Source organism: Manis javanica, chromosome 11 (genome assembly GCF_040802235.1).
Source record: "Manis javanica isolate MJ-LG chromosome 11, MJ_LKY, whole genome shotgun sequence".
Classification (NCBI taxonomy): Eukaryota; Metazoa; Chordata; class Mammalia; order Pholidota; family Manidae; genus Manis; species Manis javanica.
Window position 1 is genome coordinate 47,031,971 of NC_133166.1, and position 21,596 is coordinate 47,053,566.

The window sequence follows — 21,596 nt, forward strand, 5'->3', positions numbered from 1 at the left end:
ATGAAGGATTTTGTTTAAAATTACATTTGTAGAGGTCAAATTTTGAGTTATTTACAAAATCTTTGCTGTTTCATTAATGAATGTGGAATTTATTCAAATAGTTCTTATATCCTTTCATCGAGTTTTAAAATATTGTCTTGCTTACTTGTTCCTTTTTGCTTTGAAACTTTGTAGATATTTTAATGGCTGTTATGAATGCTGTCTTATCCTCCAATATATGATTTGATTGACTTTTGCTGGTATACTAGAATGCTAATGGTCTAAGATGAGCATAGCTCTTTACTTAAATCTCTTTCTAGTTCTAATATTCTGTCTATTAAAGCTGTTGGATTGCCTTTTCAAATGATAATACCTGTTGGAAATAACGACATTTGCAAAGTTTGTGCCTCATTCATTGGCATATTTGACTGCATTGCTGGAATTTTCAGTATGGTGTTGTATAACAATGGTGTGACTAGTCTTGTTACCAACTTTTATGAAAATTCTTAAGAATTTTTTTCTCCAAATACAATATTTGCTATAGGTTTTTAAAGATAAACTGTAAATTTTAGAAAATTGTCTTATTACTGGTTATAAAAGTGTCTTGATTAAATGGGCATTAAATTTTCTTTTTAATATTGAATCATCCCTGCATATCAGCCTCTCTCTGAAGTTTATAGGATCATTTATTACCTTTGTATAGGACTTCAGCATATTCTTCTTTACCAATTTAAATCATAACATGTTTTTCATTTTCATTTCTATAGTCTTGAGACACATTGCTGGATATTTCTGTGAATATCAAATAGGAAAGAAACTTCTAATCTGCTTTTTTATAGGAAAATATGACCTGCTTTAGTAGGACCTACTATACAATGCAATTTCTGAGGACACATACAGCAACCTCAGTTAAAAGGGCCTTGAATTCTTCCTTTCCACACAAACTGATGTCACAAAGTTTTTTCGGTAAATGGGTTCTTTCCACAGATCTTCCTAACTCTAGCATTATCAGACTTTTTTGTCTTTTCTGAGAAATTGAAAGATCTACCCCTCTTCATAGGAAGAGAAAAAGGATGCATTTATAATAACAACAGGTAATATTTATGCAGTGTTTATACTGTGCCAAGCACTCCTTCAAGTCCTTCATATTTGCATACTCATGTAATCCTCATACCAATGTTTAAGAGATACTACTATTAACATGATTTTAGAGATGAGACACAGAGAACATAGGTGATTGACATATGGTATACCACTAATGAGTTTCAGAATAGGGTTGGATATAGGCAATCTCATTAACATCTGTACTTTTGACCACAGGCATATTATCTTTTGATATTTTTTCCTGCCTTTTTCTATATACAACACTTTTGTCAGTCAATTTTTAAAATCAAATATATATATATATATTTAATTTGTATTTTTGCTATCATTAATCTACAATTACATGAAGAACACTATGTTTACCAGGCTCCCCCCTCACTGAGTGCCCCCCACACACACCCCACTACAGTCACTGTCCATCAGTGTAGCAAGATGCTGTATAATCACCACCTGTCTTCTCTGTGTTGCACAGCCCTCCCCGTACCCCTCCACAACACTATACATGCAAATCGTAATGCCCCCTGTCTTTTTATCATATAAGAATTATGTAAAAGTAGTAAAATATTTTAAAACTCTTACAACGATATATAAATTTAATAGAGTAGAAATTTTGAAAAATGCATGTGCTGGTGCTTGAATCCAGTCCCAGCATCACACACATGCAGGTTGTATTCTGTGTGGTTTGCAACCTGTGTATTACCATCTACTGGACATGAATTTTCCCTAGATATGAGCTTTCTCACCTGTACATAACACGCATGCCATAATAGTATTGCATATAATGTAAGGATTCTATAAATGTGAATTTAAGATTCATTCAATGTTTATAGAGTGATTCAACATGTGGCAGTGAAAAGAGGAAACGATTCTTTGTTTCCTCCTACTACTTACGTAATGGAAGGCAACAGTAGTATTTCCAACATAACATTCTAAAATATTAATATTCTAGGTAGTATATCCTGAGTTTTGATGGTTGATTGTAAGGCAAATGCAACATTGTTCATAATTGTTCTATTTTATAATGAGCATTTCAGAATCTTTGAAAAATGTACTTTCCCCTTTAACTTTGCAGCATCTTGTCTTTGGGATCAAGTCATTCATTGCATACCTGATTCCAGATGTACCAAAGAACCTATATGACCGAATACGGCGGGAGAAATACCTCGTCCAAGAGATGATGTATGAGGCTGAACTAGAACATTTGCAACAAGAGCGGAGAAAAAGTGGCCATCCTGTTCACCATGAGTGGCCTTAGTTGATACCTGTTGCTCCATAGGGGCAATACAATTCGTGGGAATTACTATCTCAAATTCTAGGTAGGACCTGGGAGAAAAGCATACCTGTGGACCATCTATGCTACCGGGAAATGCATCAGACCCATCTTTGGGATTTGGAATATCCAGGATTTCTTCTAGGGAAAAAGAAAGTGATTCATGACTTTAAAAACTTGTTAGATTGACATCATGGGAAACCAGAATCTAATTCTCAGAACCAGCCTCAGGGAGTTGTGTTTGGAGACATCCACCTTCCATCCGTTGCAGTGTGATAGGAAGGCTCACAGTGAGGTTTCTAGTGACAGATTTCCATGTAAATTGTCACAAACCAGGCATGACTTAAAGTATCACGTGGTCTTCACACACATACTAATCTGACTTTGGAACCTTAGGTTGAGTTGAGATACCACCAAGAAATTATATAAATCAATCATTGCCTTTGCTCTCAGAATTCCATGTCCCTTCAACTTACAGGTTTATAGGAATTTCCTGTAATTCTTACTGAAATATGGGTCTGTATCACAAGGAACTTATGCTGCTTTATAACGACTATGCAGAAAGAGTTCTACATGACCTTTAGTGGTCAAACCAAAAAACTTAAGATTCCAAAAAAGAATACCATTCACCAAAATGATATTCTGTTGCATTAACTACATTAAAATCTGTTTCATCACTGGCAGAACCGGTTGCACTGCCCTCCCCCACCTTTTCTTCACAAAATGCCACTAGAGACACATACATATAAGATGTGGGTCTTTATTCTCATAACATCTAAAACATAACTGATAGTTTACTGCAGAAGGCTATTTTATAGTATATTTAATTTTTCCCTCCCTGATTTATTACAGCTCTCACAGAATAACTTGAAATGCTGTAAATATGTTGGTCTTCCTTGTACCTTTGCACCTTGACAATATGTAATGCAAGTTACAGTTTATGCAGCTCTGAGACTAGTTACACGGTATGCCTTTGTGATGTGTTGATTCAGGAAAACAGAAGCCAGATGCTTTGCAGTACTTAATGCTTTTCCAACAATGTGCACTCTTGCTCATGAACTAATGAAAACAATGCATGAATATAAATTTATATTATTTGTAACACAAACATACACACTATTTTGCATCTATTTGCTTTGTATCACTGAAAGGAGTTTTCTGTTATTTCTTGGATTGATTTGGTTTATTTTTGAAAACTCGCTAGAAACAGTGAAATTATTTGAGAAAAGCATCATTTTGCTTTGTTGTGGAGTTGCTATTTCAGTGTCAACTCCATATCCAAGTGTGACCATTCACAGACTGATGAAGTAGGAATGACAGAGCATTCAACTAAAGGCAGTCTGGTGGAGGCATAAGCTACGGGGGCATGATGGCAAGAAGGAGAAGAGTTGGATTAAGGGTATGTGTGGTAGGAATTGTGACACTTTTTCTTGCAAAACAATCAAAGCTAATCTCAGTTTTACTCCCCTGGGAATGGCATAGGGAATCCCTTCCTTTCATACACACACACACACACACACACACACACACACACACACACACAATGATTATTATTTGTCCATTTAATATTTGTCCGATTAAACAAAGCAGAGTTACTAACAAAATTTATAAAAACCAGATAAAACACAATGGAAATAAAGGTACTTTGTATAAATGCTTGCCGTTTCTCTAGTAGGAAAATTATAGCTTTGCTTACTAAAAATCTACTTTTTTTAATTCTAACACTAAAAATGTTTTGTTTTGTTTTGTTTTACTTTCCCTTCTTTCCCTCCAGGGAAAAGCTGATAGGTTATAGTTATTGGTTGGATGATGGGCAAAAATATCCTTATTTGCCCTCTGATGTTGAGCAAGGGGAAGGACCACAGACTCCTTACTCTGAGACTGAGCGTGAGACTCCCTTTGCTCCATGAGACTCCTAGTCAGATTCCAGAGAGGCTCTGTTTCTGCCACCTGCTTATTCATAGCAAGTAATTCCACTAACTCCGTGAAGGAGTTTTATACTCCTCTATTTTTGTATCATTTGCATTTCCTTTTCTTTGTTAGTTAAAGGTATACAAATGCCTGAGAATAAGTCCTCTCTATGCTTATTGAAGATGTAATTGAACCTGACATTTATGTCTTTTTGAAATTAGGGACATTTGTCTTACAGTAGAGAAAATAGTATTGATAGCTGTGCCCTGGAGAATTATTCTCTTTCTGAGTTATTTTTACATAATCACCATTGGGGTTTAAAATCATACAGATTGCCTAGAGAGAAAAATATGAAGAGAAAGTTTTTTTACTAAAAAAATTATAATATGCTGATTTAGAAAAATGCCCTATCTGATAAATTTTGAAAATGATGGAAAAATAGAGAAACAACGAAAAACATAGCTGGTGTTTTCGTTTTGTGAAACAGTGCAGTAAAATCTAGCTATGCCTTTATCTTTGTTGACAGCAAAATATTGATAGTCCCTCACAGTGTGTGAATTTTAGATCACTCTGCTTTAGTTGAGGGAAATGTTTTCTATCATGGTCTTCCTATGGATAAAAATTATTTCTCAAAGATTTATATAGCACACTCTTCTCAGGAATTCTGTATTACATGAATGCTGCCTCTATATTTTCATATTCTAAACTGTTATCTTTTTAAGCAAATAACTATTACATATGTGCATGCAGTCTGCCTCGACAACTTTTTCAAAGCTGACGTACTTTCACAATACACCATGTGGAAAACTGCTCTAGGTCATATCTGAAATAGTTTGCAATTGTCTGAGCCTGTTCAGTCCTTTTCTGTAAAATGCTGCTCAGTGACTGCATGGAGACACAACTTATGAGCGCTGCACATTCTTCCAAAGTGATTCTAGCACAATCTATGTAGAATGGAATGAAAAGAAACCTTTTTCACTCAATCAATTATCATGTGAAATGGTATTTTTCCTATAATTTGCACATTAAATTTCATCCTGCCTGTTTTTAAAATATTAAGTTGGTGTTTGTTGAGTCTGTATGGGGAGAGGGGATTGCTCATTCGTTAGGTCTATAAGGCCATACTTTCCTATTCTTGAAAGCCCTTCTCCCACTCAGGGAAATTTTCACTGTCTTCTGGTAAATTAGTTGTCATCATCAAGGTATTTGCACATGAAAGGTGCAGATGGAGTATCATACTGATGCTAATAATGCTTTGTGCTACAAACAGATGGGAGAGGACGCTTGATTAGTTCTTGTGAGGGTGATAATGCTTCTATCACGCAGAAGCATTTTCTTTTTTTAACACTTGGGCTGACTACCAATCGCCACCAAATCTCCTTAAGACAGGAATTTTAGCATAGCTATAGATCATACCAGGGAAGGAGAAAATGTAGGAGTACTCTGGCTAGCTGTCAACAAGAGACTACCAAATTGTACATTTTTTTCTGATGGTCAAAATTGAAAATCCAGGTTCCTGAAGAGTTGCCTAACTGATATGGATGAATTGATTAGTCTCTCAGTTGGGGCAGAGAAACTGAGGCCCAGGGTGTGGTGGGTGTGTATGTGTGTGTGTACATGCATGTGTGTGCATGTGTGTACATTCACACATTGCTAGGCATGCTTTTTTGCATAAAAACCAGCAAGTCTCTCATGAGATCTGCCCCACTCACACCTACTATTTCCACTCCATTTCCCACGAGTCACAGCATTATAACAGGCTTTGGGAATAGCTGTAGTTTTTATCCAAGAAATCAGTCAACACCTTACCTCCTTTCAGATATTCTCAGTGGCTTAGAAGAGAATCTTTCAGGAATGGCTTGAAAGGCACAGTTTCTGATGGAAAGGTTAGCATTTCCCTCAGTCACTTCTATTCAAAAATGAAATGTGTCAACAAACACATAGTCCAAAGGGAAGATTGGACTTTAGCTTGAATTACTGATCAGCCTAGAGTATTGCTAGTTAGGATTTAAGTATTTCTAATAGTGGTAAGTTACCTCCAATTGAACTTGCCATCTGGATACATCTGGAAAACACATCCATGATCACATTTGATGATTTCCTACCTAGAGAACACAAATATGATAGCCCCTGCATCCCAGCCACATCCCCATTAAGGCATTTTTTCCAGGAAAGCAAAATGAAAGCAGACAGGTTGGTAGAGGAGAGACTCATATTTGGGACCAATAGCAATTTTTGTACCATCAAAGCCTCCTCTTAGGGAGAAGAAGCCTGCACATCCAGTCTCACTGCTTTATGACAACATGTGCACCAGCACAGTTCTCCGTAGGTAAAGTTTCTTGTTCCAGGCCAGAAGTGGGAGTCTTGAGGATGCTCAACAGCTGTGTGGATGCTGCCTTACCCCTTTCCCTCTGTGGGAGGAGGGTGAGATCCCCCATCATATACCTATGTTGACTTCCTCAGAATATTTATTTTCATTTCAATTCTCCCCCTCTCTGTGGAAAAGCAGTGTCTCTGCTCCCTGTTTTTCAGAAAGCAAAAATTTCCTAAATTGTCAGTAGAAAAATAAAATTTAATGAGACCTATTTAGATATTCCCCACACAAATACTTATCATGTGGATGGCTAGCCCCATGTGGCTTTCACGCTGTCTCAAAACCTTTATAATTATTTTGTCAGTGTCTATGCCACTCAACACTACCAGGTGAACACTTTAGGCCAAATTTTTTATCATTTCTAACCAGTAGCATGAGCAGATTTTTCCAACTCATTTTGAACCAGTGTATTTTTTTTAGACGTTTTTCTCTAAATGTGAGGAGGAGGGTTGAATAGCTAGAAAACTCTGATGGCAAAGATAATTATGGAAGCAATTTGGGGGGCATAGTGGAGGGGGCTTACTTTCCTACAGAAGCAAAGATGTCTGTTTTTCATATACTATTTCAATATCTGCTGTGCACACACCTTGCCTTCTTTCTGACCGAAAAACAGCTATAATTTAGTTCACTTTTTAACATTTAGCAGAAATGAATGACTTTTTTCTTGTTTCTCTTTTTTCCTTATCTATTTTAACTCTATTAACCTTAGATTTCAGTGACAACTCTAGCCAAAGAAGAAACGTCTCAAATTTTCAATACTAAAGATGAAAAGGCACTTAAGAATGTATGCAATTTTATCTTCCTATTGGGCTCTTTAATGTATTTTTCAAGCAGGAAAGAACAATTAGAATCCTACAGCCAAAGAGGGAATTAGGGGAAGATCAGAAGAGATGTGGATTTTTACAACCATTTTCATTGTCAATAGGAAAAGGTATGTTGCAACCATATATTTAGCCAGCTGATAATATATTCAATTTTTTTCTTTCTACATTTTACAGTTCATCTGAAAATCATAAAAACATATATTGTGTATTTTTAATCATTAAACATTCATTCCAAACTCTCATAAGAAATGTTAAAGCCAATTTAAGCAAACTTTGCTCTGTTGCAAGAGACTGAATCAATTTTTAAGGTGGTATCTTTAGGTCTGCATTCTTAAAAATAGTAAACAATAAAGGTACATAAACCTTTTTAATGTATATTCCAGATCAGTCCATAACAATGTCTGATTGTTCAGTTATTTACAAATTCTACTTATATTACACTGTTATAGATAAGCAATTTCAGATTGCTCATTTATTTTCATCTATGGCAATTACATTAGAACCTTAGATCAATACATTGCATGGAATCATTCTTTGCTTTTTAAATGTGTCAGAGCAGGTTTTGTGTTCGGGAACTGGATGTTCTGAACACCTGTGGACACAATAGCTTTAACATTTTTGTGAAAACCGATGAATTGTTGTTTCTGGAAATTCTGTGGACAAATAGATCAAGGTCCATAAAAAATAACACCACTATATACTGCTTTTCTTGATTTATAGTAACCTTTGTAATATGTCATAAAATCCTCTTGGTGGTTACTACTGTGTATACATATGCATGTATGTCTGAGTGTGCATATGTGGGTCTCATAATCCCTAGCCCAAATATTACAGGAATTATCCAAAACACTGAGAAAGAGATATCATGTATACGTGTCAACCCTTATTTTGACATATGTTTATTTGGTCTTCATAGACCTGCCTTAATCTACTAAGTTCATATAAAAGATTTTAAGGCAGAAAACTATTTTTCATCCTATTCCTAACCCTGCAGAGAATATTCACATTTATCATTTGAGTGAACTTCAATTTGAACTTATTTTTAAAGAAATAATTATATATTTTAATTATATATTTATACTTATTCTATAGGCATGTTTCCTAATTAATTAGTTATTTTAAGTTAACATTAAATTTGGAAGTATTCCAGGGCTCTATAAAAAAGCTGCATAAATTTTTGGAAATATAATAATATCATCTTAATTTTCTTAATGATATAGAGACATATCACTATCAACTAAGATTTTTTCATCATAGGGTAAGATTATTCTTCTAATTTGTCATGAGAGTCTAACGAGGGAGTCACTGATATCTTGACACCCCAAGTAAAGGCCATGTTGTAATTCTTAGCTGAATATTTATAAGCTTAATTCTGTCTTCTGAGGATAGCTGATATTGCAAACCCAAGTTCAGTATTAGAAAAGTAGCCTTGTGGGAGTTCATTATTCACCTAGGCATTTGCAAATCTAGATTAATTTGGTCAGGAACTTGGAATGGAGGAATAAATAATAGCATTAACTCTTTCTAAGAACTGCAAATAAAACTAACCCATTAGGTTATTTACTATCATTTGTAAGTTGCACTTGGTTAGTTTAAAATTATGTATTATCTTAATACATGTCATTGATAACTATTAAGTTTTAGTTATCTGAAAATTGATTATGCTTCAAGGCTAGTAATGCTGGACAAAAGAGTTTAACTATAGTAAACCTAGCTATCTTGCATGTTGAGATTGAACACATGACATTTCTAAAGATACAAATGTATATAGAGAGAGGTAAAATTTCTGTAATATTTAAAAAAAAATTTTTCTAAGAGAACAATTGCAGGGAGATTTCTGTATTTTTTCTATTTATTTATCTTTGTAATGTTTGATTAAGATTGTATTACCATAAAAATATTCCAATAACATTCTCTTTTAAATACTGTTTGCAGCCCCCATCTATGACTTATTTTTTTTTCTATTTAGAGTGAAATGGTACAACCTCATAAAATTCACAAAATAATGAAATTATATTCAAGATATATTTTTTGAATTAAACAAAGGGAAAAGCTGCTCCTCTACTGTTGCTTTCTAGAGAATCACAGTTGCTTTTAACTGCCTTGAGTCATAAAGTTGGGTTGGGATACTGTTTTAACTATCAAGGTTTACAAGTACAAATGTAATACTTAGCAAGTCATAGATATGGATATTGCATTTTTCAGTAATAAAATTGTAATTCTTTATAACAATTTTTTTTTCCTTTTTCAAGAGTTAATCACCTTTAGCAAAGTTACTCTCGGAAAGTCATATTTTATTTAAACTCAGCATTAAAAAGCTACTGTTTGGAAATGTATGGCATGACTTAATTTATGCCTTCTGTTTACTTTATTTCTAATTCTGAAACTACTTCAGTAATACATGTACTAAGCAAGTATCTTGAAAATCCTAAAGAGAAACAGTGAACCAATTTAACTTAAAATGAATACTGTAACAGATACCATTTTGTTCACTACACTTCAGATTAAAAAGTTTTGAACGTTCCATTCAGGCCAGTCACCATACTAACTACTTTAAATGAGTCCCCTCTGTAAATCCTCACAGCAACCCTATTAATTAGGGATAATATTTCCTCCTTTTAATTTGAGAATAAAGTTTAAAAAGACTTGCCCAATATTACCCAGATAATTTGTGTCAGAATTTAGGTCTGAACCTAACCAGCTCAAGTCCAATCCCTCATCTCAGTTAATAAGCTCTACTTCTTGCTCTAAATGGTGACAGATAACATGTCAGTCATCAAAATTAATTCATTCAGAATGAGTGGAAGAGGCACTAAGGTCCTTCCATTTTTTTTTCCCTTTTTTACTTTTTTAAATTTTGTTATCATTAATCTACAATTACATGAAGAACATTACGTTTACTAGGCTCTCCCCTTCACCAAGTCCCCCCGCACAAACCCCATTACAGTCACTGTATATCAGGTCCTTCCAGTTTTACCAATATTTGTTATTGTGTTTAAAAGATAGAGATTAGCATGAAGTTTGGCACATTTTAGGCCATCCTAGGAATTTACCATTCATATTCCAATTTAATGGTGTCCCTAGTCATTCTATGGCAAAAACGGCCACAAGTGTAACCCATTTCCATGGCTTGGATTGAACTTGGCACTGGACAGAACTTACACTGCACCAGTGGCCTTGACACAACTCTGAGGTGACATTTCTAGGGAAGAATGGAGGAATGAGACTAGGAGAGGTGTGCTCTGCACATTACATAGCTGCCTTCTGCTTTGCTACACAACAAATGTGGTTTCTGTATACTGTGGAAGATGGCTCTCCTGTGAGTTTCCATCTGCTCTCTACCTGAAGCCTTAGACTTTTGCATGGTATTTTCAATTAGGAAGAATTAGGAGGGATCCCTGTATTGACCTCTACACGCTCTTGAAATGATGCCTCATGATGCCATGGGGTTCCATTGCTCTAGAGAACACAAAGCCATTTTTATGATAATATTATAATAATTTCCAGTTGTAAGTCATTTTCTGCTTTAATAACACTCCATTAAGTGTTTAGTGACTAATAAAGGAAAAGCATCCTAAAAAATTTTCTTGGGAGAGTATATTTCCCCTAGTGAAAATATCTGTAAGATAATTTGTGAGTAAAATGAAGAACTTCATGGTACATTGTTTTTATTTAATTCCAAGTTGAAGTTCAAAATCTTGAAATGTATTCCAAATCATATGTGTTCATGTCTATGTGTGTGTGTGTGTCCCAGCAGCCTCTCACCCAAGGCCCTGAGTGCCAGGTGTGTCTGGAAGGGCAGCTCCATGCCTGACTGGTTCTTAGCCCACAGAGCTCACCTGTGTGTGCATCTGTGCACTCACTCCCTGGGGGTAGAGGGTGTCAGCTCAGTGCCTGCTTGGGGAGGCTGGGATGCGCTATCTCATGCCTGATTGTCCACTGGTCACTGCAGACATCCTGGGAGGCCTGTGGCCCATGGTTGTACCGTGGCAAGAACACCCTTTATTGTATCTCCAGGGTTACAATCTCTTAGATAGGGTCTGCTGAGAAAACAGGATACAGGGCTACTAGCTGACTGATCTTTTCCTTAAAGTGAATAAGGGGTAATTTGTCGGTAAAGTTTTCCTTTGGAGAGGGTAAAAGGGGCTGTTAATCTAGTTTTCATCCTTGGGATTATTGTTGCTATTTTCCTTCCCTATCATATTATATAAGCCAACGAGGTTTGACCCAGAGCTCAACATGCACCTAATGTATTTTTGAAGATCTAGCTTTTAGGAATGCCTTAACTAGTAAATCGTTTGGAAAATAATTTCACTTAATAGAAGGCAAACATTGGACTGTGGTTTATAAACCCAGTTGTTTTTTTATTCCTCTATTGATTATCCTCTTCTTTCTATCTTCTCTCCTGAATAATAAATATTGGTTCCATAATTTTTTTCCTCTTGTTCTCACCTGGCCACCAAAATAAAACCTGACACTGGCCCTACTATGCCTGACCCTGAGACAGTGGTTTGTATCCTCTTGTATGTCCTCTAATCTAGCCCCCGTGGCACTGGTTCTTTTTCATTTCTTATGCTTTTGTATCTTTCAAAATGCTTTCTCTGCCTCCTGGTTTGTTAACCTACCTTTTTATTTATAGTCCCCTGTTACTCCAGAACTTTAAAAGTTATTTTCTTGAATTCAACTATTAAAATCCTTACTTCTATTGCCTTAGCCTGATGGAATGCATTGAGTTGGCATAGATGAGCTGAATAAGCTTGAGTACAAATCCTATGGACAAGGTATTTTGCACCAAAGAAGAACCTATGGCTAAAGAAATTTCCCGTGGGCTGGTAAGCTATTTGCAAGGCTCTTTTACATAGTGTTATCCTAAAAAGCCTTTCCTCTTTACTCAGTCCTGGAGAAAGATCTTGTTGAGCACAAAGTCAATTTTTCAGTAAGATGATAAAAGGAGGAAGAAATACTACACTGAGAGCACAAAGGGAGCAGAGGGTTTAGTTATGATTGCTGCCACTAACTAGACATATCAATCTCTCCTGCTGTGCTAACTAGAATTATTTTGAAGGCTGGGTCAGGACAGTTATGGTAGCAGAAAAGGACAGGAAGAGAATTTGAAGGTGTGTGTGGAGGCAGGCCTTGGGTTGTTACAGCATTTAAGTGTTCAGCTGCAGCTCAGGATGGACTGCTGTGAAATGTGTCTACATATTTGGGGTGGGGTGGATGTCATTCACTTGTTTTATCAGCAGTGTGAGAAAGGCAGTTAATCTACATATTCCCTTCTTCATTCTGCCTATAGACTCCAAGATATCTGCTGGTTTAACAACTGCCAAAAAAAGACCTTAAAACTGAAGTTTAATATGACAGAAAGCAAAGAGGCTGATTCCTTGCCCTATGAAGAAATACAATCCTAATTTATTCAAGAAGGAAGTCACCAGGATATTTCAGGCTTGGCTTTAATTTTCTTATCTGAAAATATCTTTGGGGCGTTCCAAAGAACATTCTGGAACTATCCTGTGGCAGAGGCATTTTATTTGTGGTTATAAATAAGTATAAATAGACATTAGACATTCCTATTTTCTATCAGGGGCAACTATACAAAGTCTATTAACCAGCAGACAAGATGTTGACTGTGTGTATCTGTGTATGTGGGTGTGTTTTGGGTGGGGGTGGGGTGCGTGCATGTGTGTCCAGATGGCCTTAGAAATGGGTGATCTTCTCCACCACCATATTGTTGGAGCTCTTGTCCTTGGAGTCACAGCCTGGAACAGGGACCAGGCTCTCTTGCCTGAGTCCATTCTGTAAGGCAGACTCAGCTCCTTGTTTCCAGGTACTGCCATTCTCAAGGTTTTCCTGAGGAAAATGGAAAGACCCCTATTAGTGGGCTAGTCTTGATGTAGTCCACATCACACCCAGGGAATCTTGCTTAGGCCTTCCCCCTTGAAAAGTGATAGGTAAACATGAAAGCAGCACAAAGAACTCTGACCCAACATACTTCCTACTTGGTAACTTTAACGACTCCATACACATAGGCACTATTTCTAATGCTAATAAAAACAGAAAGGGCAATTTGGTGGCATTTGCAATATATCTTGTGTGAAGAAATGCATCTGTCTTCCACTGAGCACAGCAGTCCTGTGAGGTACTAGCAGTTCCTCCTGAGAAGGATAGACCTGTGAGCAGCACAGCTTCCTCCTCCTAGTCCGGGACCCTGTAGGCAGTCTCCCTGGAAGGCTACCCAGTGTTAGTCTTTGCAAAGGAGCTTAAGAGTGACATACTCCATGCTTCCTCCCACTCTCAATTCAGCCTTGAGAACAGAGCTGCCTGCATCAACAGGATTTATCATTTATTCCAGAAAATTCTGGTCCCGGAAGAGAAGTGTTAAGTAGCAAATAACTTGATTGTTTCCTTTTTTTTGAGCTTCCTCCAGATCCATTTATCCAAACAGTACACTGCCTTCTCAGCAATAGAAATGCCTCCCCATTCTGAGCCCCTACCAAGAGAGTGCTCCCCTTACTGCATCACTATTAAACTCAGCTTTCCTTCATATTCATGGTATCGTGGTGTTTGGGAAGGAGAACAATAGACAGCCCAGGTGATGTGGTGTGGGTCCCATCTCTAGAGTACTACAGGGGTGAGATAGCTCCACTGAAACAATGACAATCAGCCCTAAAAAAAACAAGAAGGAAAATACGCTCCTGCCCTTAATCAGGCTGAGAGGCCAGACATGGATAAGACCAGCTACAAACTTAACAGGAAATACCACTTCTCCCGAGGTCCTGGAGTTGTCAAATGTCAGAGGACCTCTGAGAGGTGTTGCTCCCTCACCAGTGCTGCCCAGACAGCTTTGTCTTCATTCCCCTCCACCCGTAGACAACTTTCAGAATCTTTCAGCAGGAACCCAGACCTTACAAAAGACATGTCCATCTTCCCTCTTGTTAGGGTGACATTCCCTGCTTCCCCTGCAGTGCCCCCTGCCCCGCTGTACCAGGTAAGTAAGTTCGGTTTGGCTCTTCCCGTGGTGTTTGGCTGACGTGACTGTAGTAGTACCTGGACGGTGACTCCAGATCTGCCTGACCTAAACATGCTGTCAGTGGGATAAGGAGATCTGGGGGATGTGTGTGTCCTGCTGCTTCTCTACCCAAGAAGTTCCCTCCAATCAGTCTTATTTTTATTTACCTTCTGTAGAACTAAAGATATTTGCATCCAAGTCACACTGCATGATGATCTTGCCCCAGCTCTGAGATAAAAGCTGAAGTTCGGGGAGGTTAAATAAATTACCCAAGGAAAGTAAAACAGAGAACCGGGATTAAACACAGGGTTTAATCTAAACTCTAAAGCCTGTGCTTTTACACCATGATACTAGACTAAGCCCCTTATTTTTTTGTTTTTCTATTATTTATTCTTATATTTCTCCTAGAATTCACCCACAAAGGGGTTAAATGAATTTTGGAAATTGATCACTTGCAATGCCAACAATTCAGACCAAAGCTACATTTACCAATCAACATAGTTACATACTGAAAAGCTAATGACCTGAACTAACTCAAGTCGGAACCCAGGTTCTTTCAGATTGTAACATTCACTATCTTTCTGCCCTCCACCCACCCTTGTAGATGATTTAAATGAGAAAAAAGGATTCCCTTGAGCCAGTGCACATTTTTCAGAAGCTTCGACATGGGCTCACCTGCTCTGTCCTACTTTCATGCTGAACTCCACACCAGCACAGTCTTTTGTATTTCTTAGACCAAAAGCAAAATAAATTGCAAACTGGTCTAATTAGAAGTGGTTGAATATCTTTGCCTCTTTGATGACCTGTTAACGAAAGGACAGATGGATTAGGTGGTTGCATGCTTCCAGGACTTATTTAAGGATTTACATGTTGCCAGCTTGAAGTAGGTCACTTCTAAGTGTAAGGGTGGAAACTGGCCTGACTAGTAACTGCTATTAGATTGATAACTGCTCTTCTGTAGACAGAAGTTGGTAACTGTTCAAAGTGGGTGAATTAGTTTTGAGCATACAAACCATTAAGTCAAGCAAGCTCACAGCTATAGAGTTAAGCAGAGACACCATATTTACTTTTTAATATTGATTACGGAAAATTCTACTAGTACTCTTTGTATGCCAGCAAAGGGGACAGTAGCAATCATATTATTGTTCCTTTAAGAAAGCTTCTGGTTTTCCATCAAAGCAGATATATTTAGAAGTCCTCAGTCAATATTTGTAAAATTAGAAAGATTATTTCCATTGTTCCTTCTTCCTTCCACCCCAGCATGCTGAGCAAGCAATACCCTCTTGTTCCCTCTAACTATTCTGGAATTTCCTGACACCACCTTCCCTATCATTAACACATACCTGTTCAGTACCCCATTCCTTCCAATTCTGCTGTGGAATAAGAGTCACATTGATATTCAAATCAAGATTTAAAGACTGACAATTGCCCCCTCCCAGAACCTTCGCAAATTTTTGTATCATGATAACTGTTAACAAATACCTACTCTCATTCAATGACAGCCATTAATTTGTTCACCAGTTAAGCCTAAAGGTTCCTAGGTGGAGTAGAGGAGTAGTGTTTATACAGATTGATCACAGTCGTCCTATAAACCAGACACTGTGCCTGTCCACAAGTTTTTTCTCAAAAATTTTTTCAGTAGATTTCTAAAATTCCAAATTGAGGTTTAAATGATCTATTCTTTGGCATTATATCACTGACAAAAGACGTTCAACCAAAGAGAATTCTACTACTATTAATGATAATATTTGTCGATTAGTAAGTGTCTCTATGTACTAGGCATATTTTACATAGATCGTATCTAATCCCTGTAAAATAGGTATTGTTATTCTCATTTCTTAAATGAGGAAAAATAAACTTTTCTAAGGTTTAGTAAATGATGAAGCAAATTAAACGGCATACATGATCTTAAATCCTATAAACATGTATGATCTTAAAGCCTCCACTTGCCTTGTGTGGGTGGTGGAGAAAGAGTCACATAACCTCAAACTTCTACCCAAAGGCAACTCTGAGTAAGAATTTAATCCTGAACCAAACCATCCCCAAGGTTTCAAACAGGGAAGACGTTTGTCTCTTAAAGGATCACGAAAGTATCAAACACTCCAATAAATAATGTAGATCTGTATGTAGGCGGAAGCTGAGCCTTGCTAATATGAAAGAGTTTTTTGCTTCAAATAGATTTAGACTTGGTTCCCTTCTGGACACAAATTGCCTTTAGGAGGTAGTAGACAGTGAGAAGTCAAAGTTTAACCTGTAGTTCTTATGGGAAAGAAGGTTAAAAATGAAAATGTAATTCAAATTAGAAGCTCTGTATGCCCCCAAACAAGGTGTGATCATCTCTTTATTAAAGAAAACCTTGGAGATCAGGCATCAGTGGACATCAACCTCTCCTGATTGAAACCAGGTTTGTCAACAGAGATTATTGGACTAAGAGGGCATATTTTGTGAAAAAAGAGAAGGTCAAAGGGGATAAAACCATTTCCTATAATGAATGGAAAAAAGGAAAAAAGAGGTTAAGGCTTAAAGAGTAAATGGCACTAGTTGTACTACAACTTTGGGTGAATTTGAAAAAGGATCTCTGTTGAATAGGTTGCTGAAAGCTGGTGAGGTACTTTAGGGGAAACTCCAGTCTTTTCATGAGAAGAAGGGGAAAAGATCCACATAGTTAACCTTCTTTACTGATTGTCATATTACAAAGGATTTTTCACACTTGGGCCTCCAGGGCCTATGTGTCAAAAAATATTTTTTTCCCACAACATATGGGGGATATTTAAAAAAATATGCTATATATATATAAAATCAGGGGGATGCTTTTGTGGTCAGCTTGGAGAGAGTAGACATACCTGTCTGGGAAGAAGGGCTTTCTATGGTGGACCCCGAATCATACCAGTAAGGCAACCCCTAGTCCACCAGTGCATGAGATGAGCCATATCTTCCTTGGCCCCAAAGAAAGGAAGGAACCAACCTGTCACGAAGCTGATGATTATTCCTGCAGCCATGCACCCTAGGCAGCCTATTGCACTGTAGTAAAGGTAGGAGATCGAATACCAGGTGTCAGCAATTGCAGGTCTGTGGAGGACAGCAGCACATGTCACTAGTTCCATGACTTCTGAAGTTACAATCCACAGCGACTTAGGGACAGCAGAGGGCTCATTTTAGGGCCTGGCATCTCCCCAAATTCCAAAGCTTACCTTTTTGCCATTTGGTTATTTAAGATTCAGTTGTAGAATACTTAGTGCTCTGCATTCCTCTTAATCCAACCCATCCTGGAATTACGAATATTGCAATGGATGTACTGAATTATAAGACATGCAATGAGGACTGTGCCTGTCATTTCTTTTGTATTATTTATTCTTCAGACATTACCAGGCTAAGATTTAGTTTCAGGAATTGTGACAGATATTGCAGATAAAAAGGTGAATAAGCCACAAAGCGGGGGTTAGTGCCTAGGTGGAATTGGAACAAAGGATTCTAGGAGCATTTAAACCAAGTATCAAACCCAGGCTCATGCATCAGATGATTGTCAAGCTCATTTAAAAAAATGATTCATAGTTCTTCAAGCAAAGAAGGCTGTCAGGGCTAGGATTTAGCATTCCAAGAAAAGAGGGTAGGATTAACACAGGCAGAAAGGAAAAAACAGCATGGTGGACTGCCATCCATGAAGAGGTTCATATTGTTTGCCCTTAAGATTTGTGGGAAGGAATGGTTCTAACTAAATGAAACTCAAAGACAAATGTTAGGAAGATAATCACATGCTCATATACTAGATAGCCAGGACCACCTACTCAGGACCACCACAGTAGGTTCTCTACCTGCTATGCAGATATAAGAAACTAACAAACTAGCAAAATAGAGTGCCCTGGTTGTCTCTGTAAGAAGAGGAGGTGGAGAGAACTCTTCAATTCCTGGCATTTCAAACTTGTTTGAATCAGGAGTGATACAAGTAGAGTCCACATGCAGACCTCACTCGAGGGCACTTAGCACTTAGCTCCATTCCTAGTGGAGGGAGGCTTTTGTTACAATGTCACCAATGTCCTGTAATTCCAGTGCTGACTCTTAGCAAACAAAGCCCAAAGGCAGTTTACTCTATTTTACACCTTAGGGAAAACTGTCCATTTACAATTGACAGGTAATGAAAAATGTGACATGCAGATGATCGCATTCTTTCAGAGCTAGCCATCTCACATCCATGTGAGGGCTTGCTTTTATTTTTTAAATAGCTAGCCTGGGAAGATGATTCCCTTTCCATTTGAAAACACCCCCTCTTGCTTAGCACCATGTGAGAATACAAATGCAATTGTACTAGAGATTCCCTTTTCTAAGCCAACCATATCTGCTATACCTGGGGACCTCTTCCCTGGGCTCAGAATCAATACTGCAGATCTGTGTAGTATCCTCAGTAAAGAGAGGTCCTTTCTGCTTGCAAAGATGGGCTATAAATTGCAGGTAAAGATAAGTCCTGTTTTCTGGGGTGGCAAAAGGGAGTGGAAGAAACAAATATATTGGCTGCTTCTTTCATGAAGTTTTATATAAAGAGGGTACAGACAGTGTCTAGGCTGCCTTAGGAGACAGTGGTTTCTCATCTTGCTGGTCATTTTAAGCATGGGCTTCAAGATGTGAGTATTGTATAAATGTTTTAAGAATGGAAGTATCATTGGTTTAGTTAACTTATTAAGGTCTTTTAAAACCTTGAGAATCTTTGAAAACTGAGTCAAAAATTTTATGGAGGAATGGGACCCTAATCTAGCTCTTGAGTGAGGAACAGATGCCATCAGGAGGGTAGAAATAGATTAAAAGGCATTCCTTTAAAGGGAATAGGTTGGCTACAGACCAAAGGTGGGAAGAGTAGAATGTGCATAATGAAAATGTAATAGAATCTAGAATAGAAGAGGAGGAAGAGTGGGTGATAATATTGGAAACACAGGGTAGTTTCAAGCCTTGGAAGGTATTAAACCCAGGATAGTTTGTCCTTTTTCCTGTAGGCACGTGGATTATTGAAGTTACTTCAGTGTACCTTTCATGAGTCCACAAATGTGCTTCAGGAAAAGAAATCTAGTGACAGTTTGAATAGGATGGATTAACAGGGAAGAAAAAGGGAGAAATGAGGGAAACCAATAGTACAGACAGGATAATTTTGCTTTCCTGGATTTTGTAATAATGAGACCAGCCTCAGGAATGACAATGTAGATGGAGAGGATAGGACATGCCAGTCCCAGAGAGATCTACATAAATGTAATTTTCAAGATTTTCTGGTAATTTTTAAAGGACAAGACCCAGAGAAAATAGGCCATATACATGAAAGTATTGATAAGAACCAGAAAAGGGTTGTAGAATTGAGGTATTTTTCTGGATACAGTGACCACAAATCCTGCATTTCTTCAATTTGCCCCTACACACAATTAGAATATGAGAATGTGCATTAATTAAAGCCAGGTACAGTGAAATTAACTGTATGTATTCAATCCTGTTTCATCCTCTCAAAAAAACCCAGTAAAGTAAGTATTATTACCTTCATTTTTCATTCAAGGACTCTGAGAATTCAAGGATTGACAAATTACTAATTTAAGCAAAGACACAGTGAGCATAAATGGCCAAACCAAAATCTAAATCCAGATGTTTCTGATTTCAAAGGCCATGGTCTCCCCTGCATTCTATTGATTCCCTGTATTTTGATAATCAATTTACTTATCCCACTCAGTATGTCCATAATCATTCCCTTTGTTGCCTATTATACTCCAATCCTTTATTCTTTTAAGAACACCATGATCTTCCTACCCTATTTTCAAACCCTCTTACTTTTCCTGCTTGCACTCATACCTCTTATTAACCCATTTCCAGGTTCACTCTTGCACAGCAAATTCAGAGGAATGGATGTCTGCAGAGAGCAGCAGCCCTGCAGGGCACTCTCCAATGCAGGCACCACCAGGAGGGGGTCTCAAGGGAAAGCAAGACCTGTCTCATCAGACTGATCCCTAAAAAGTGCATCTTCCTCTCACCCGGTCGCCCACTCGGGGACTGAAGTCCATCTTTAAGGTCAGCATACCTGCTGGATAGCGCTGGAGGCACTGATTCTGTCACATTCGATGGGGCACACTGGTCTGTCGATAAAGGCAAGGGCCATGTCTTGGAGGCTGGTGCAGGATAAATGAAGGCCCCGATGGCTACCCAAAACGACAAGGTGATTCCAGTCAGAAGGCCTCCTAGGGCACCCTTGATGAAGGAAAAACAAACAAAAGGGAGTTGATGAGAGATTTGACAAAAGCTGTTTGCCAGAGAATGACCTGAGGAGGGCTGTTCTTCAGAGAGTTTGGCTGCTCACCCCAAACTGTGGCCACGTGTGCTGGGAACAGTCCCCTCAGACTTCCTTCCAGCCCCAACAACGCAACTGTATTGGGAGTAACTTCTTCAGTGAAAACTTTGGGGAGTTCTACTGTGCTCATTATATTTGGATTGCTAGAAGGGTTTTTTTTTTTCCTTTTGGCTTCTTCATCTCATCACTTAAAAATCTGTTGAGAGTTGTACAACATAACAACTGTAGTTTACCCCGCTCTCTGGTATACATGAAAGTTGTTAAGAGAATAAATCCTAAGTATTCTCATTACAAGAAAAAAAGCATTGTTTCTTTTTTCTTTTTGTATCTTTGTGAGATGATGGTTGACGATTAAACTTAATGCTGTACCCACTTCACAATATGTTAAGTCAAATTGTTGTGCTGTACTCCTTAACCTTATAGGGTGATATATTCTCAATAAAACTGGGAGGAAAAAATCTGTTGAAACTTCAGATCTCAGTAGAAGAGTTTCAGAAGTTTGGAAAAACCTCAGACAATGGAGATGGTGTGCTCATTTTTCAGGGACAGCTACTACAAGTTCTTATACATAAATTCTCACTCACATATCTCTTCCCAATTAATTCTGATGGAATCCTCAAATCACAAGTTTGAATATTTTTGTTTGAATCTAAATACTAATGTGTATTTACTAGTCCTGTCATTTAAGGGTTGTATTTCTTGATAAACAGTGGAAAGTCCATGAGTCATTTCTCCTGTAGGAGACAGAATAGGCTTGCAGAGAACAGACCCGCTGGAAAATAAAGTTGGATTGCCCTCCACAGGGTAGCTGGGCC

General features: G+C 37.8%; 2 protein-coding genes across 3 annotated transcripts in view; one reads left to right on the plus strand and one right to left on the minus strand.

The window, feature by feature from the left end:
* ANO3 (anoctamin 3) overlaps positions 1-5,325 on the plus strand; it is a 258,609-nt gene extending 253,284 nt beyond the window's left edge. For both annotated transcript variants that reach the window (XM_073216340.1, XM_073216341.1), the window contains one exon: positions 2,156-5,325. In XM_073216340.1, the coding sequence (XP_073072441.1) occupies positions 2,156-2,338 (183 nt within the window). In that variant the 3' untranslated portion in view covers positions 2,339-5,325. The remainder of the gene's footprint in view (positions 1-2,155) is intronic.
* A 7,574-nt stretch (positions 5,326-12,899) lies between these two features.
* The window catches only part of SLC5A12 (solute carrier family 5 member 12), a 52,985-nt gene continuing 44,288 nt past the window's right edge, over positions 12,900-21,596 (minus strand). Inside the window, exons 12-15 of the mRNA XM_073216342.1 lie at positions 20,515-20,681; positions 17,437-17,540; positions 15,147-15,274; positions 12,900-13,312 (exon numbers count right to left, since the gene is read on the minus strand). Coding sequence (XP_073072443.1) covers positions 13,160-13,312; positions 15,147-15,274; positions 17,437-17,540; positions 20,515-20,681 — 552 coding nt within the window. The 3' untranslated portion in view covers positions 12,900-13,159. The remainder of the gene's footprint in view (positions 13,313-15,146; positions 15,275-17,436; positions 17,541-20,514; positions 20,682-21,596) is intronic.